Genomic DNA, 17,674 nt, shown 5'->3' with positions numbered 1-17,674 from the left:
TGACAATTTATTACAGATTTGTAAGATTATTAGAAAACAATTGACGGATTATGAGAAATTGCATATAAAATCTGGCATCCATAGATTACAGTGAGAATCTAGGTGTGCATCTGGAGTATGGGCGCTTTATTGCAACTGGCTATGTCTTATACTGAAGTGCTGCAATGTTTCATAGAAAACTAACATTTAGGCTATGTGCACACACTGCGTTTTTGATGCGTTTTTAAGCATTTTTGGGTTGTATTGTCACAACACTTTAGAATTCTCATTGACTTTGCTGGCATAAGGATAGACATTAAGTTTTGCTTCTTTTTCCCTTGCAGATTTGGTGCAGAAAATAAACTGCAGCATGTCAATTCTTTTAGTGTTTTTGCATGAAAAACACAGGCAAAAAAACGTATCAAAAAAACACTGAAAACAAAGGAAAAACGCCTCAAAAAAGCATCTCAAAAATACTTGTTTTTTTCTGCCAAGAGATGCAGATTTGGTGCAGAAGCTTCTGCAACCAAATACTCAGCCTGCGCACATAGCCAAAGGGAACCTGATGGCTGATACATGCTGCCCAATCTGTGAGCAGCGGTATTATCTCAGCCAGGTATGTTTGACTCTGAAATGAAGCGGAAAACAAACCGGGCCACCCTGTAGAATAACTGAACATGCAGAAAAGCGGGCAGCATCCCAGGGGGTATTTTCAGTGTGGTTTAATTCATCCGAAAGAAATGTGATGTTTTGCCCTACAAATAGGCTTTTTCAAGCTTGAAACTTTGAAAAAGCCCATTTGTAGGGCGAAACATCACATTTATTCTGATGAATTAAACCACACTGAAAATACCCCATGGGATGCTGTCTGCTATTTTGGTATGATTTGGCCAAATAAATCCCTTGAATTGACCTGCTTTCCTCCTACCTGATGAAAAGTTTTTTCTACCTGTGGTGCTGTGGACACGCCTGTATGGCTATATGCCCACGGGAGCTCAAAGCTGCGGATATATCCGCAGGTACGGCTGCAGGTTTCCCGCAGCTGCTGGCCGGAATCCACAGATATTTATAGCTGCGGTAGTACAGCGAAATAGCTATGGTAAACCTGCGGACATTCCTGCGGATTACCTGCGGAAGTCCCGGCCCTATCTCCATAGTGGAGGGCCGGGATTTCCGCAGGTAACTCCGCAGAAAGAATTGACATGCAATTACGTGTGGCTGCGGAACATCCGCAGCACATTCCGCAGCCGCACGTATCCGCAGCATGGACACAGCACTCCCCATATCCCATAGGATAACATGGGGGGTGTCTGTACATGCTGAAACCTGCAGATTTATCTGGAAAACCAGAAAATCCGCGGATTTTCCGCAGATAAATCCGCAGGTTTAATCTCCTGTGGGCACATAGCCTATAGCTGAACATACGGGTCTCCGGCGGCTTCTCCCCACCCTCTGTCCTGGACTGACAGGTCTTTGATGATATGCTCACCATAAAGGGTTATAAACACATAATGCTGCCATATACTGCAATTCAATGCTGCCAGGAAGTAAGGGCCTTGCACAATTGTCTATTTTGCTCTTATTAATAGGCTTCTTCTATGGTCCTTGTTTTGTATCATTAGATGATATAATGTATCACTTCAGCCCTGATACAAAGTAAATCATTCTTGTATCCTGGGAGATAATGATTCCCTGATACAACACATGTAGCAGACATTGCAGCCGGCAGTTCAGAGGAGGAAATATAATTGTTTAGTTCTAATAGCTGAGATAATTAATAGTCCCACTTTTAATTAGTTGCTGATCTAATCTTGGCTTTGATTGAACAACCATCATTCTGCGAACAAAGAGAAGATGTTGATTTTAGCGCAGGATCCAGATAGCAGCATCGTTTCGGCAGAGCCGCGGCGTCTCCGGCGTCTCCTGCTCCTCTTCCGCTGTGTCATAATAATGGATTAATCTGTCCTTTTCTTCTTTACACACGGCCTTATTTTTACCCGGCTATGAGTCGGCACGCTCTAAATTTTAATGCGGATATTTTTAGACAACGATCAATCCTAACAAAATACATGTGAAGTCGAAGGGGATTATTCAGGCCACCGCCGCTCACTGTAATTGCAGCCTACTAAGGAATTGCAAATGGAAATTATAAGAGCAGGCACTTAACCGAGACTGGTTATATCTGGCTTAAAGCAAAAGAAAGCCTAAAGATGGCCGTAGACAGAACGGCACGCCGAGGAAATATTCTGCTCAAGGCTTTTGGAGGACGAAGAAAAGAAGGCGAGAGACACAACCTGAGCCACTTATCTCCAAGGGATTGGAAGGGAAATCTACACATCATAAACTGGGTGCAGATTTAATCTCAGGCCACACTCTTGCCCTCTTGTTTTCTTATCCCTCTACCTCAGTGAGCATAGCATAGAATTTTTTATACTAGAATATTCAGAAGATTCTAGTCAAAATGCCTTGTCATCTATCATGATAATGTATTTCACATTTATAATAGAAACTAGCTGCAGTACCCGGCATTGACAGGGATAGTAACCAAGTCTCTTCCACTTTCCCTCTCTCACTCTCCCACTCTCCAACTGTCCCTCTCTCTATCTCTCGCCCTCTCTGCCACTCTCCCTCCCTCTTCCACTCTCCTTCTCTCCCACTCTCCTTCTCTCCCACTTTCTCCCACTCTCACTTTCTCCCACTCTTCCTTTCTTCCCCTCTCTTCCTCTCTTCCTCTCTCTTCCTCTTTTCCACTCTTCCTCTCTTCCGCTCTCTTCCTCTATCCCTCTCTCCCTCTCTTCTTCTCTCTCCCTCTCTCCCACTCTTCCTCTCTCCCACTCTTCCTCTCCTCCCTCTCTCCCTCTCTCCCACTCTTCCTCTCTCCCACTTTGCCTCTCTCCCACTTTCCCTCTCTCCCGCTCTTCCTCTCTCCCGCTCTTCCTCTCTCCCGCTCTTCCTCTCTCCCGCTCTTTCTCTCTCCCACTCTTCCTCTGTCTCCCATTCTCCCTCTCCCACTCTCTCCTTCTTTCTCTCCCGCCCTTCCTCTCTCTCACTCTTCCTCTCTCTCGCTCTTCCTCTCTCTCGCTTTTCCTCTCTCTCGCTCTTCCTCTCTCCCGCTCTTCCTCTCTCTCGCTCTTCCTCTCTCTCGCTCTTCCTCTCTCTCGCTCTTCCTCTCTCTCGCTCTTCCTCTCTCTCGCTCTTCCTCTCTCTCGCTCTTCCTCTCTTTCGCTCTTCCTCTCTACCGCTCTTCCTCTCTCTCGCTCTTCCTCTCTCCCGCTCTTCCTCTCTCCCGCCCTTCCTCTCTCCCGCTCTTCCTCTCTCTCGCTCTTCCTCTCTCCCGCTCTTCCTCTCTCTCGCTCTTCCTCTCTCTCGCTCTTCCTCTCTCCCGCTCTTCCTCTCTCTCGCTCTTCCTCTCTCCCGCTCTTCCTCTCTCCCGCTCTTCCTCTCTCCCGCTCTTCCTCTCTCCCGCTCTTCCTCTCTCCCGCTCTTCCTCTCTCCCGCTCTTCCTCTCTCCCGCTCTTCCTCTCTCCCGCTCTTCCTCTCTCTCGCTCTTCCTCTCTCCCGCTCTTCCTCTCTCCCGCTCTTCCTCTCTCTCGCTCTTCCTCTCTCTCGCTCTTCCTCTCTCCCGCTCTTCCTCTCTCCCGCTCTTCCTCTCTCCCGCTCTTCCTCTCTCCCGCTCTTCCTCTCTCCCGCTCTTCCTCTCTCCCGCCCTTCCTCTCTCCCACCCTTCCTCTCTCCCGCCCTTCCTCTCTCCCGCCCTTCCTCTCTCTCGCTCTTCCTCTCTCCCGCTCTTCCTCTCTCCCGCTCTTCCTCTCTTCCTCTCTCCAGCTCTGCCTCTCTCCCGCTCTTCCTCTCTTCCTCTCTCCCGCTCTTCCTCTCTCCCGCTCTTCCTCTCTCCCGCTCTTCCTCTCTCCCGCTCTTCCTCTCTCCCGCTCTTCCTCTCTCTCACTCTTCCTCTCTCCCGCTCTTCCTCTCTCCCGCTCTTCCTCTCTCCCGCTCTTCCTCTCTCCCGCTCTTCCTCTCTCCCGCTCTTCCTCTCTCTCACTCTTCCTCTCTCCCACTCTTCCTCTGTCTCCCATTCTCCCTCTCCCACTCTCCTTCTCTCTCTCCCTCTCTCCCTCCCTCCCTCTCTTCCTCTCTCTCCCTCTCTCTCCCTCTCTCCCATTTTCCCTCTCTCCCACTTTCCCTCTCTCCCATTTTCCCTCTCTCCCATTTTCCCTCTCTCCCATTTTCCCTCTCTCCCATTTTCCCTCTCTCCCATTTTCCCTCTCTCCCACTTTCCCTCTCTCCCACTTTCCCTCTCTCCCATTTTCCCTCTCTCCCACTTTCCCTCTCTCCCACTTTCCCTCTCTCCCACTTTCTCTCCCACTATTGCACCTTTCCTTTCTAAATATCCCAAAAGTCTCTAACCACTCTATAAAATCAGAGCCGAAGTGGATGGATTTAGTTATTTTTCTGTCTCTTTCTTTAAAGGGGTTGTCCACTACTTCTACATAGATGGCTTTCCTTCAGGATAGGTGATCAATGTCTGATCAGCCGGGGTCCAGCACTATGCACCCCCGCCGATCAGCTGCTCTTGGTCTGTTCTTGGCAGTGGCAGCATACAGCCGGAAATTCTTAGCTCCGGTGCTGCTCCATCCTATTGATATGAATGGGAAGCGAATGTGCAGTGCCCATCCGCAGCTATTAGCAAAATATGGAGCAGCGCCGGAGCTGAGCATTTCCGGCTGCCTGCTGCCGCCACCGGGACCAAGAACAGCTGATCGGCGGAGGTGCATGGTGCTGGACCCCGTCCAATCAGACATTGATGACCTCTTCTAAGGGGTACTTTACATGTTGTGACGTTGTTACCGGCACCGGATGTGCGTCACTTTCGATTTGACCCCGACGATATCGCAGTAGCGATGTCGCAATGTGCAAAGTACCCCTAAGGATAGGCCATCAGTGTAAAAGTAGAGGACAACCCCTTTAAGCCTTTTGTAACAATATGGTGTAAATTTGTGGGTGCAGAGGGTGCATGGAGGAGCCCAACCTCGCACCCTACCTAGCAAAAAAAAAGTCTGTTGCACCTACAGTGACCTCAATAAGCCCAGATTATTGCTGTTTAACCATGTAAATGCCTCCAACAGATTAATGTAAATGGTACGATTGCGATACAACGTGACTACATCTTCCCTCTTAATAATGCCATTCTGGGAAAGCTGTGTGGCCACCAATAATGCCACCAAGGCATCTCCAAAGCTGTGCTCACGAACTTAGCAACGTTGTCTAGACATTCAGTGACACAGAAGCCAAACATTTGGGGACATGTGCACTCGAGAGCTGGGATAATCTGTCTGATCGTGCACTTGTAACAGTAGCGATAACCGTTTTTCTCACCATTTGTGGAACTAGAGATATGTGGAAATTGATCACTAAACGGCCGGATTCTTTCAATCTTGCACTTGTACCACTTGGATATAAAAAGGAAGTTTTTCAGACACTAGGGGAAAAAACAGGAATGTTTCCATTCACTGACAGGGAGATGGATTTTGAAAATGTATTTAACACACTAAATATACAGAAAAAATTGAGATATTTTTTATTTTTTACCAAACAATCAAAATCTGTATTGTGCTTTAATTCTGTTCTTCTATCAACTGTGACAACAATCAGAATATATTACAGCCGCAAGTACCTAATGTATGTGATGTGAGGGGACCGGCACGCAGGAAATTCATATAATAGTTTGCAATTGATAAGACGGTGTTTGATCCTTCTAATGTTCATATCATGTTTCTTTATTCTTCCAGGTATACAAGAATTTCCAGATAATATCAAATGCTGTAAATGTTTAACAATAGTAGAGGCCAGCGTGAATCCTATCTCAAAGTAAGACACCCCCCTTCTCTGATAATGAATCATGGATTGCACTGAACATATATATCATGGTACAGCACAGATGAAAATGCACACAGTGATGTCACAGTACAGGGATAATACAAACAGTGATGTCACAGTACAGGGATACTACACACAGTGATGTCACAGTACAGGGGTAATACACACAGTGATGTCACAGTACAGGGATAATACACACAGCGATGTCACAGTATAGGGATAATACACACAGTGATGTCACAGCACAGAGAAAATGCACACAGTGATGTCACAGCACAGAGAAAATGCACACAGTGATGTCACAGCACAGAGAAAATGCACACAGTGATGTCAGTACAGGGATAATACACACAGTGATGTCACAGCACAGAGAAAATGCACACAGTGATGTCAGTACAGGGATAAAACACACAGTGATGTCACAGTACAGAGAAAATGCACACAGTGATGTCACAGCACAGAGAAAATGCACACAGTGATGTTAGTACAGGGAAAATACACACAGTGATGTCACAGCACAGAGAAAATGCACACAGTGATGTCACAGCACAGAGAAAATGCACACAGTGATGTCAGTACAGGGATTATGAATATAGGAGCAGTTACTGACTCTGATGCTGAATATTTGTGTTATATCTGATAACCTTCGTTTGCTTCATTTTCTCAGGCTACCGGATGGCTTTACGCAGCTTCTTAATTTAACTCAGCTGTACCTTAATGATGCCTTTCTTGAGTATCTTCCAGCCAATTTTGGAAGGTGAGCTGATTCTTAATTTTGATCTCTGTGATAGTATGACAATTGTTTTTTTTTTCTATGTGACATTTAGTATGAGCTATTTTCACACTGATCATTACAGTATTGCTTTCTACTCAGTGGCTAAATTTATCATAATAGGATCATTGATGCCATTTTTGATGCTACAATATTTAGAAGCTTCTAGTAAAAATTTATAATAGAAACTAGCTGAAGTACCCGGTGTTGCCTGGGATAGTAACTAAGTCTCTCCCTCTCTCTGTCTCTCTCTTACTCTCCTTCTCTCTATCTCTTGCCCTCTCTGCCACCCTCCCTCTCTCCCACTCTTCCTCTCTTCCTCTAGCGCCCTCTCTCCCACTCTCTCTCTCTCCCACTTTCCCTCTCTCCCACTTCCCCTGTCTCCCACTTTCCCTCTCTCCCACTTTCCCTCTCTCCTACTCTCCTCTCTTTCTCTCAACCACTCTCCCACTCTTCCTCTCTACCTCTCTCTCCCACGCTTCCTCTCTCTCCCTCTCTCTCTCCCACTCTCCATCTCTCTCCCCCTCTCTCTCTCCCACTCTTCCTCTCTCTCCCTCTCTCTCCCACTCTCCCTCTCTCTCCCTCTCTCTCTTCCACTCTCCATCCCTCTTCCTCTCTCCCGCTCTTCCTCTCTCCCGCTCTTCCTCTCTCCCACTCTCCCTCTCTCTCCCTCTCTCTCCCTCTCTCTCTTCCACTCTCCATCCCTCTTCCTCTCTCCCGCTCTTCCTCTCTCCCACTCTTCCTCTCTACCCCTCTCTCCCCCCTCTCTCTCTGCCACTCTCCCACTCTTCCTCTCTCCCGCTCTCCCTCTCTCTCACTCTACCTCTCTTCCTGTTTCCCACTCCCCTCTCTCTCACTCTTCCTCTCTCCCGCTCTCCCTCTCTCCTGCACTCTCTCTCCCACTCTCCCTCTCTCCCACTCTTCCTGTTTCCCACTCTTCTTTTCTCTCTCACTCTTCCTCTCTCCCACAATCACTCTCTCCACACTCTTCCTCTCCCCCACTCTCCCACTCCTCCTCTCCCTCTCTCCCACTCTTCCTCTCTCCCACTCTCCCTCTCTTCCTCTCTCCCACTCTCCCACTCTCTCTCTCTCTCTCTCCCACTCTCCCACTCCTCCTCTCCCTCTCTCCCACTCTCCCTCTCTCCCTCTCTTCCTCTCTCCCACTCTTCCTCTCTCTCCCACTCTCTCTCTCTCGCTCTCTCTCTCCCACTCTCCCTCTCCTCCTCCCCCTCCCTCCCACCTTCCCTCTCTTTGTCTTTCTCCCACTTCCCCTCTCACCACTGAAATCATATTAACTGACACATAAGCTGTCTTATACTAAGAATGTCCTTTGTTGCCTATAGCAACCAATCATAGCTTCTATTAATGACTGTAGCAAAATAGAAGCAGAGCTGTGATTGGTTGCTATAGGCCACCTGATAAATATCCAGACTAACTGTCAAAATAGCCAATATATTACCTCACACATCCAAACAGTAAGTAAGCGTTTTGGGTCTTTTTTTGCAAATAACTGTTAATATTTGAGTGGTTACAATTTCCCCTCAAAACATAGTGTACGACATTCCCTGGGTCAAATAAGTCAAATGCACACATGCACACATATATACACTCAGCTTTATATATTAGATGACAGTGCTGGATCTGTAAACAGATAGATAGATAGATAGATAGATACAGTAGATAGATAGAGGGATAGAGAGATAGATAGATGAATAGTCTGTCTATCTATCTATATATCTACTGTATCTATCTATCTATCTATCTATCTATCTATCTATATCTCTACTGTATCTATCCCTCTATCTATCTACTGTATCTATCTATCTACTGTATCTATCTATCTATCTATCTATCTATCTACTGTATCTATCTATCTATCTATCTATCTATCTACTGTATCTATCTATCTACTGTATCTATCTATCTATCTATCTATCTACTGTATCTATCTTTCTATCTACTGTATCTATCTATCTATCTATCTATCTACTGTATCTATCTATCTATCTATCTATCAATACTTTCATGTCTATCTCATATCTGTCTTTTCAATCACCATGTATTTCTATTAGAGATGAGCGAACCGGTCGCGGTTCGGCTCGAGGTCGGTTCGCCGAACGGAGCTCCCGTTCGAGTTCGGTTCGTCGAACGTTCGACGAACCGAACTCAAACTGCATAGGAAACAATGGCAGGCATTCACAAACACATAAAAACACCTAGAAAACACCCTCAAAGGTGTCCAAAAGGTGACAAACAACTCACAACACAACACAAACACATGGGAAAGTGACAAGGACAATTTCTCATGTGAAAACAAAACAGCGTTACGAGGAAAAAGAGGACGAGACACAGATATAGGCATGGCATACCCTTCTAAAATCATGTAAAACACCGCAAGGTGACTCCAAGCGGAGTCTCCCTTTTTTCCAAAAATTGGGCCACACAGACACCCCTTCAGTGGCAGCACTTGTGCCCCAGTTGTACACTTCACAGCTAGATTTGCATCAAGCACATTCAAAAATACGCCATTCTTATCCGTCCCCAGGATGACACCGGGGTAGGTAGCTAAGTCTTTCCTGATCCCAGCTCTGTTCATCTTGGCTCCTTTTAAAAACAATGTAAGCAAGGGTTACTCCAAGCGGAGTCTCCCTTTTTTCCAAAAATTGTGCCCCACACACACCCACCCATTCAGTGGCAGCACTTGTGCCCTAGTTGTACACTTCACAGCTAGATTTGCATCAAGCACATTCCAAATCCACAAGCATTTACTCTCCCCAGGATGACACAGGGGTAGTAAATTCCTGGTGGATCCATGACTTGTTCATTTTGATGAACGTTAGTCTGTCCACATTGTCACTGGACAGACGCGTGCGCTTATCTGTCAGCACACACCCAGCAGCACTGAAGACACGTTCAGAGACAACGCTGGCAGCTGGACACGACAAAATCTCCAAGGCGTAAGTGGAGAGCTCTGGCCATTTTTCAAGATTTGAAGCCCAAAATGAGCAAGGCTCCATTTGCAAAGTAATGGCATCGATGTTCATTTGGAGATACTCCTGTATCATCCTCTCCAGCCGTTGACTATGTGTCAGACTTGTTGTCTCTGGTGGCCTTGCAAAGGAGGGTCTAAAAAAATTATGAAAAGATTCCATAAAATTGCTGTTACCAGCACCAGATACGGTGCTACTGGTATGGGTAGACTGTTGAAGATGACGAGACCGTCCCATGTTTGTCAAGTTACAACTGGGAGATTCACTCCCTGCACCTGCACGGTTGTTTGGTGGAAAAGCGGATCTAAGATCGAGTAACAGCTTCTGCTGATACTCCTGCATACGTGCGTCCCTTTCTATGGCTGGAATTATGTCACAAAATTTGGACTTGTACCGGGGATCTAATAGTGTGGCAATCCAGTAGTCATCATCACTTCTAATTTTGACAATACGAGGGTCATGTTGGAGGTAGTGCAACAAGAAGGCACTCATGTGTCTTGCGCAGCCATGCGGACCAAGTCCACGCTGTGTTTGTGGCATAGAGGTGCTACCCGTTCTTTCTTCCTCTGACATCTCCCCCCAACCTCTTTCAACAGAAATTTGACCAAGGTCTCCCTCATCCGCTGAGTCTTCCATGTCCATGGACAGTTCGTCCTCCATTTCTTCATGTTCTCCTGCACCTTCCTCAACATTTCGCCTGCTACCATGTGCCCTTGTTGATCCCTGTCCCCCATGGTCCCATGCCTGCCGCGTTGGTGATGATGAACGTCTGGACCTTGGTGATGTTGTTGTCCCTTGCGCATATGAATCCTCCTGTAGTTCATCCCCTTCCTGTTGTCCCACCCCCTGACTCCGAATAGTGTTGAGCGTGTGCTCCAGCATGTAAATGACTGGAATTGTCATGCTGATAATGGCATTGTCAGCGCTAAACATATTCGTCGCCATGTCGAAACTGTGCAGAAGGGTGCATAGGTCCTTGATCTGAGACCACTCCATCAGGGTGATCTGCCCCACCTCTGCATCTCGTTGGCCCAGGCTATACGTCATGACGTATTGCACCAGGGCTCGGCGGTGCTGCCACAGTCGCTGTAACATGTGGAGAGTTGAATTCCAGCGTGTCGCCACATCGCATTTCAGGCGATGAACCGGCAGGCCGAAAGACTTCTGGAGCGATGCAAGTCGCTCAGCTGCGGCGGTTGAACGGCGGAAGTGAGCAGACAGTTTTCGTGCCCTGTGCAGAAGGCCATCTAGGACGGGATAGTGTGTTAAAAATTGCTGGACAACAAGGTTCAACACGTGAGCCATACAAGGCACCTGTGTCACCTTGCCCAGGCGAAGGGCCGCACCCAGGTTTGCAGCATTGTCGCACACGGCCTTACCAGGCTGCAGGTTGAGTGGAGACAACCATTTATTAAACTCAGACCGCAGAGCTGACCACAACTCCTCAGCTGTGTGACTCTTATTCCCAAGACATGTCAAGCTAAAGACCGCCTGATGCCGTTGCGCTCTGCTGCCAGAATAGTAATGAGGGGTGCGTGATTCATTCTGCGCAGTGAGAACGCTGGTGGCCTGACCAGGCAGGCTTGGGGCGGAGGTGGAAGACCCAGATGAGGTGGAGGAGGCAGAAGCAGTGGCGGAACTTGGACAGACAGAGGATTAACACACAAGTCGTGGGGACGGCAAGACTTGTGCAGCAGACCCTTCACCATCTATCACCATAGTTACCCAGTGCCCAGTCAGCGACATGTAACGTCCCTGTCCATGCTTACTGGTCCAAGTATCTGTGGTGAAATGCACCCGTTCACACACAGAGTTTCTCAAGGAAGCGGTGATGTTGTGTGCGACATGCTGGTGTAGCGCGGGCACACCTTTCTTAGAGAAGTAGTGGCGACTAGGCATCTGGTACTGGGGCACAGCGACAGACATAAGGTCTCTAAAATCCTGTGTGTCCACTAGGCGGAAAAGGCAGCATTTCGGTAGCCAAGAGCTTACAGAGGGATAGAGTCAACCTCTTAGCTTTGTCATGGGTCGCAGGAAATGGCCTTTTATTTGACCACATCAGAGGGACAGAGATCTGGCTGCTGTGTTGTAGACCGGTGTTGAGTAGGGTGTCCCTGGAAAAATGCAGGTTTGTGAGGAAAGTGCAGGCGGAGACATGATGTTGCCTTCATCCAACGTTGGTGCTATCGATGTCTGAGAGAGCTGTACACACTCACTTGTTTCCCCTTCCAAACCAACTGATGACCTACCAAGCAAACTGCCTGTTGCGGTTACAGTGGTGGAAGTTGTGCGTGGAAAACCAGGTGTGACAGCTGTCCCCACAGTCCTAGAAGATGAAGAGCGCGCAGATGCACTGGAAGGGGCAGGCCGTGGATGGTTCGCTCCACTAGGCCGCATTGCAGCACGGTGAGCTTCCGCACCGGGACCTATGATATTTATTCATGTGACGATTCATGGAAGAAGTTGTCAAACTGCTGAGGTTTTGACCTCCACTAACAGAATCTCGACAAATTTTTACACATCACATAATTTGGGCGATCTTTTTCTATGTCAAAAAAGGACCAGGCTAGGCAAGGCTTAGAGGGCATGCGACCTGCTGAGCCCCCCCGACTAGTGCTCAGAGGCAGAGTGGTGGCTGATGATGCAGTTGTAGACGTGCTACCAGTGCTCCGACTCTGTCCAGGAAGGCGCAAGGTAACTTCGTCGTCGGTTGCATCCTCCTCCACCGCCTCTGTTGACCTCCTCGAGTGCCTGACTGGGGGTTGACAGTAGGTGGGATCTAGAACTTCATCATCAATTGTTGTGTTTGCACTCCCCTCCCCCCTCAGACCGAGCCTCTTCTTGCCCTAACCGAATATTTAAGTTGTCATCCCAATCTGGTATCTGCGTCTCATCGTCATCAGTATGTTCCTCATTGTCTATAACCACAGGTGTTACAGTTTGTGACAAAGGGTCAACATTATGCTCAGAAACTTGGTCCTCACGGCCTGAATCAGAGTCACAAAGGTTCTGGGCATCACTGCAGACCATTTCCTGGTCTGTACTCACTGTAGCTTGGGAGCAGACCTCTGATTCCCAGGCTATAGTGTGACTGAAGAGCTCTGCAGACTCAGCCATCTCAGTTCCACCATACTGTGCAGGGCTGATGGAGACTTCAGAGCTGGGAGAAAGCAAGTTTGATTGGGCTGACAACTCAGAGGACTGGTGTTTTTTGGATTGCGGTACTTGAAGTGGCTGAGAGGGCACTTGTTGGACCACTTGAGATCCATTCAAGCATTTTCCTTTTTTGGCCATCATCTACCTTTGTTCCTGTTGTTCGTGTCCGTAAAAAAGGGAGCACATCGGATTGTCTACGGTAAGTAGTAGACATCTTACTTTTGCTGGTAGATGGTCTATCTTCAGCAGATGATAATGGAGCTTTGCCACCTTCCCCACGGACAAACCCTTTTTTTCCTTTTCCACCACGCCTCTTCCCCTTTCCACCAGCATCTGTCATTTTGCCACTCATGTTGATTGCGAAAAGATTGTGCACTGAAAATGGTGGTAAGTAAAAATTGAGAGGTGGTGTAGATTGCAGCGGTGGTCTAGCTTTATTAACAGCAGAATAATAAAGAATAAATATCCCTGACAATGCAACTACGGCCCTTAAACTGGCAGCATATATTGCTAGTATAATGGCTTAGTTATAATGAGTTTGAGTGTGCAATGCAGGCAGACGTGCTGCAAATATCTGTGCACTAGTGGGACTATACAGAAGTCCAACAGCCACGTTTAGGATGCCACTAAGTTCACTGAGTGTTTGCTAGTATAATGGCTTAGTAACAATGAGTTTGAGTGTGCAATGCAGGCAGACATGCTGCAAATATCTTTGCACTAGTGGGACTATACAGAAGTCCAACAGCCACGTTTAGGATGCCACTAAGTTCACTCAGTGTTTGCTAGTATAATGGCTTAGTTATAATGAGTTTGAGTGTGCAATGCAGGCAGACGTGCTGCAAATATCTTTGCACTACTGGGACTATACAGAAATCCAATAGCCACGTTTAGGATGCCACTAAGTTCACTCAGTGTTTGCTAGTATAATGGCTTAGTAACAATGAGTTTGAGTGTGCAATGCAGGCAGAGGTGCTGCAAATATCTGTGCACTAGTGGGACTATACAGAAGTCCAATAGCCACGTTTAGGATGCCACTAGGTTCACTCAGTGTTTGCTAGTATAATGGCTTAGTTATAATGAGTTTGAGTGTGCAATGCAGGCAGACGTGCTGCAAATATCTTTGCACTACTGGGACTATACAGAAGTCCAATAGCCACGTTTAGGATGCCACTAAGTTCACTCAGTGTTTGCTAGTATAATGGCTTAGTTATAATGAGTTGGAGTGTGCAATGCAGGTAGACGTGCTGCAAATATATGTGCACTAGTGGGACTATACAGAAGTCCAATAGCCACGTTTAGGATGCCACTAAGTTCACTCAGTGTTTGCTAGTATAATGGCTTAGTAACAATGAGTTGGAGTGTGCAATGCAGGCAGAGGTGCTGCAAATATCTTTGCACTAGTGGGACTATACAGAAGTCCAATAGCCACGTTTAGGATGCCACTAGGTTCACTCAGTGTTTGCTAGTATAATGGCTTAGTTATAATGAGTTTGAGTGTGCAATGCAGGCAGACGTGCTGCAAATATCTTTGCACTACTGGGACTATACAGAAGTCCAATAGCCACGTTTAGGATGCCACTAAGTTCACTCAGTGTTTGCTAGTATAATGGCTTAGTTATAATGAGTTGGAGTGTGCAATGCAGGTAGACGTGCTGCAAATATATGTGCACTAGTGGGACTATACAGAAGTCCAATAGCCACGTTTAGGATGCCACTAAGTTCACTCAGTGTTTGCTAGTATAATGGCTTAGTAACAATGAGTTGGAGTGTGCAAAGGGCAGGAGGGGTACAGTGGCAGGGTTGTGGGTCTCTGGGTAGAGGAATGGAAGCCTGCCTTTCTATCCCTCCTAATGGGGAAATGCAGCGAGGAAATCCCTGACCTTAGCTACACAGACGCTGTCATCTTGTGTAGCTGTTAAACTCTGTTTTCAGGACCTGTCACCTATGGCTCTGACCCTGCCGGTATGAGCCCTTAAAAGGACTGATAGAAAGTGCTATCCCTAAGCTGTCCAGCGCTGTGTATGGAGCGTAATACAGCTGTATCGGCGATAGGAGCTGCGCCAGTGATGTCTGACACCAAGGACGCAGAAGAGATAATGGCGTCCGGACGGGCAGATACTCGTTTTTATAATGCAGGGACATGTGACATGGACATCCTATCACACATGCCGTTGCTTCTCTGGCTAAAAGTCCACTTAGCTGTGTGTGTGTCTGGGATTGGCTGACATGCTGGCCCGCCCCACTACACGCGCGCGCTTAGGGAAGGAAGACAAGGAAAAAAAAAAAAATGGCGATCGCCATTATACATACAGCAGTGATCTGAATGTGCTGTTCCCGCACACTATACATTGAAATTTCATAATAGTGTGAGTCACAGAGTGAATTACACTATTACAGTGGAAAGCCAGCTAGGAATTAGCTGTTTTTTTTGCTGCTAGAACCGTTCTCGAACGTATCTAGAACTATCGAGCTTTTGCAAAAAAGCTCGAGTTCTAGTTCGATCTAGAACAGCCCCCAAAATCACTCGAGCCGCGAACTGGAGAACCACGAACCACGAACCGCGCTCAACTCTAATTTCTATACTTGTCTATGGTATAAATCCTCATTTTATAAGCCACATATGCCGTTCACTTTGTATAGAAGATTTTGTACTATTCTTTTCATTCTTGTTACATTTGTATCCTTCTTACCTCTTTGTACAGACACGGGTTTGTATTTTTGTATAACTCAGTGTTTCTCTTTTCTTTGCAGGCTAAGCAAATTGCGAATATTGGAGTTAAGAGAAAATCATTTGAAAACGTTACCAAAGTAAGTCAATACGGTAACATTGTTTGTTTTTTTGCTCTCAGTGAGACCATTAAAATACTCCCCAATCAGGAGCAAATCTGGAGGTGCCACGGGGGCTAAACGTTGTCACCCAGAATCTCATTACATGTTATTACATGGAAATCCAGAAGATTTCAGACAGTGGATTTTCGTGTATGGATTCCCATTAGGTATAAAATGTCATTTTCACAGGCAGGACTCTACTTGAAAAATTGGCATAAAGAGACTTTTTAGGAATTGGTTTCTTCGTTGACCTTGCAGGTGACCCCCTTATAAATCATTTGCGGTGATGGACATGTTGTAGCTCAAGCATCTAATCAATTTCCCATTTCTGTTTGAGGATATTCTATTTACAGTGTGACCCACAAGAAGATTAATTAGATTAAGACGCTTCTCTGGCTGCCACGTCTTCTCTTGTTTTATTAGACTCATTTATCAGAGAGCAATTGGAAAGATTAGTTACAAAATTTAAAGGGGGCCCAGAATCATAGAACATAGCGCAGCGTGCAAAAGTATAGATCTGTGCTGCGCGTCATTATGTCTCTGTGAATATTATTCATCCTAGGTAAAAAACAATATTCTTTTATATAAGGAGCAGTAATATAGTAGTTTTATTCCTGTATATAGGGGCAGTATTATAGTAGTTATATTCTTGTACATAAGGAGCAGAATTATAGTAGTTATATTCTTGTACATAGGGGCAGTATTATAGTAGTTATATTCTTGTACATAGGGGTAGTATTATAGTAGTTATATTGTATATAGGGGCAGTATTATAGTAGTTATATTCTTGTACATAGGGGCAGTATTATAGTAGTTATATTATTGTACATAGTGGGCAGTATTATAGTAGTTATATTATTGTACATAGGGGCAGTAGTATAGTAGTTATATTATTGTACATAGTGGGCAATATTATAGTAGTTATATTCTTGTACATAGGAGCAGTATTATAGTAGTTATATTCTTGTACATAGGGGCAGTATTATAGTGGTTATATTCTTGTATATAGGAGCAGTATTATAGTAGTTATATTCTTGTACATGGGGGCAGTGTTATAGTAGTTATATTCATGTACATAGGGGCAGTATTATAGTAGTTATATTCTTGTACATAGAGGCCATATTATAGCAGTTATATTCTTGTGCACAGTGTTGTATTATAGCTTTTATTCATGTATACAGGGTAATTGATAGCTGTCTTGTGTCTGGTCATGCTGTGGAATAGTCCACACATCGGAGATCTTCAGCCACAGTCTCGGCTGCTCCACAGGAATCCTCCAGTGTAGTTTAGGTCTGGATGACGGATCGCCCAGTTCCTGCTGTTGTATTTGCTCAGAACCCGAGGAGCCAAGTTTTTGGAAAATAATAAAGTGTTTGACTCTTAGAAGGTCATTTACATTTTTATAACAATCATAAAACCCTAATTGGTGAACGATCTCAGGAGCTTTGTCAGGATTTTACCCCGGCACTTAAACGCTGTTATATATCTTTATTGTCTCGCCTTTCCATATCGACCCTTGTGCGCTCAGCTTTTTCACTTTCTTTTACGATCTCATCAAGTTCCCTCATAATGTTAATGTCCTGTCAGATCTCGGCATATTTCCGTGTTGATTTTTGAAGGGTTGATGGGAACATTTTTACGGAAGGGAAATTAAACATATGATTTATTCATCTATAAACAAAGCAGCATAACAAAAGCAGATAAAGAAAAGCTGTGATGGAAGAGCAAACATTGATTATTGCCATCATATATCAAAAGGTCTACGGCGATTGTCAGGTGTCAATATCCACGAGGGGGGATGGGAGATAGCCGCCGACAGTCCCAAATCTGCTGTGATTGTCCCATCTGATACATGCTCAAAGCTGTTGAGATTGTCTAGAAGCAGATGACCAAAGGGTTAGTTGTAACCTGACCAAAACGGACCTGTGTATTATAGTTTATGGGTAAGGGTACTTTCACACTTGCGTTTTTTTCCTTCCGTCACAATCCGCCCTTTTGGAAAACAGCGGAATCCATTAACGGATTCCGCTGTTTCCCATAGACTTGTATGGATGATGGATTGTGCCAAAAG

The 17,674-nt window shown here is 45.9% G+C and overlaps 1 protein-coding gene across 10 annotated transcripts in view; it reads left to right on the top strand.

Annotated features, from left to right (window-relative positions):
* LRRC7 (leucine rich repeat containing 7) overlaps positions 1-17,674 on the top strand; it is a 368,695-nt gene that overhangs the window by 251,260 nt on the left and 99,761 nt on the right. For all 10 annotated transcript variants that reach the window (XM_075320319.1, XM_075320326.1, XM_075320325.1 and 7 more), the window contains 3 exons: positions 5,769-5,847; positions 6,524-6,613; positions 15,526-15,582. In XM_075320319.1, the coding sequence (XP_075176434.1) occupies positions 5,769-5,847; positions 6,524-6,613; positions 15,526-15,582 (226 nt within the window). The remainder of the gene's footprint in view (positions 1-5,768; positions 5,848-6,523; positions 6,614-15,525; positions 15,583-17,674) is intronic.

The sequence above is a fragment of the Anomaloglossus baeobatrachus genome, chromosome 8 (genome assembly GCF_048569485.1).
Source record: "Anomaloglossus baeobatrachus isolate aAnoBae1 chromosome 8, aAnoBae1.hap1, whole genome shotgun sequence".
Taxonomy (NCBI): Eukaryota; Metazoa; Chordata; class Amphibia; order Anura; family Aromobatidae; genus Anomaloglossus; species Anomaloglossus baeobatrachus.
The sequence above is the reverse complement of the archived record's forward strand: the minus strand, read 5'-3'. Positions and strand labels throughout refer to the sequence as shown.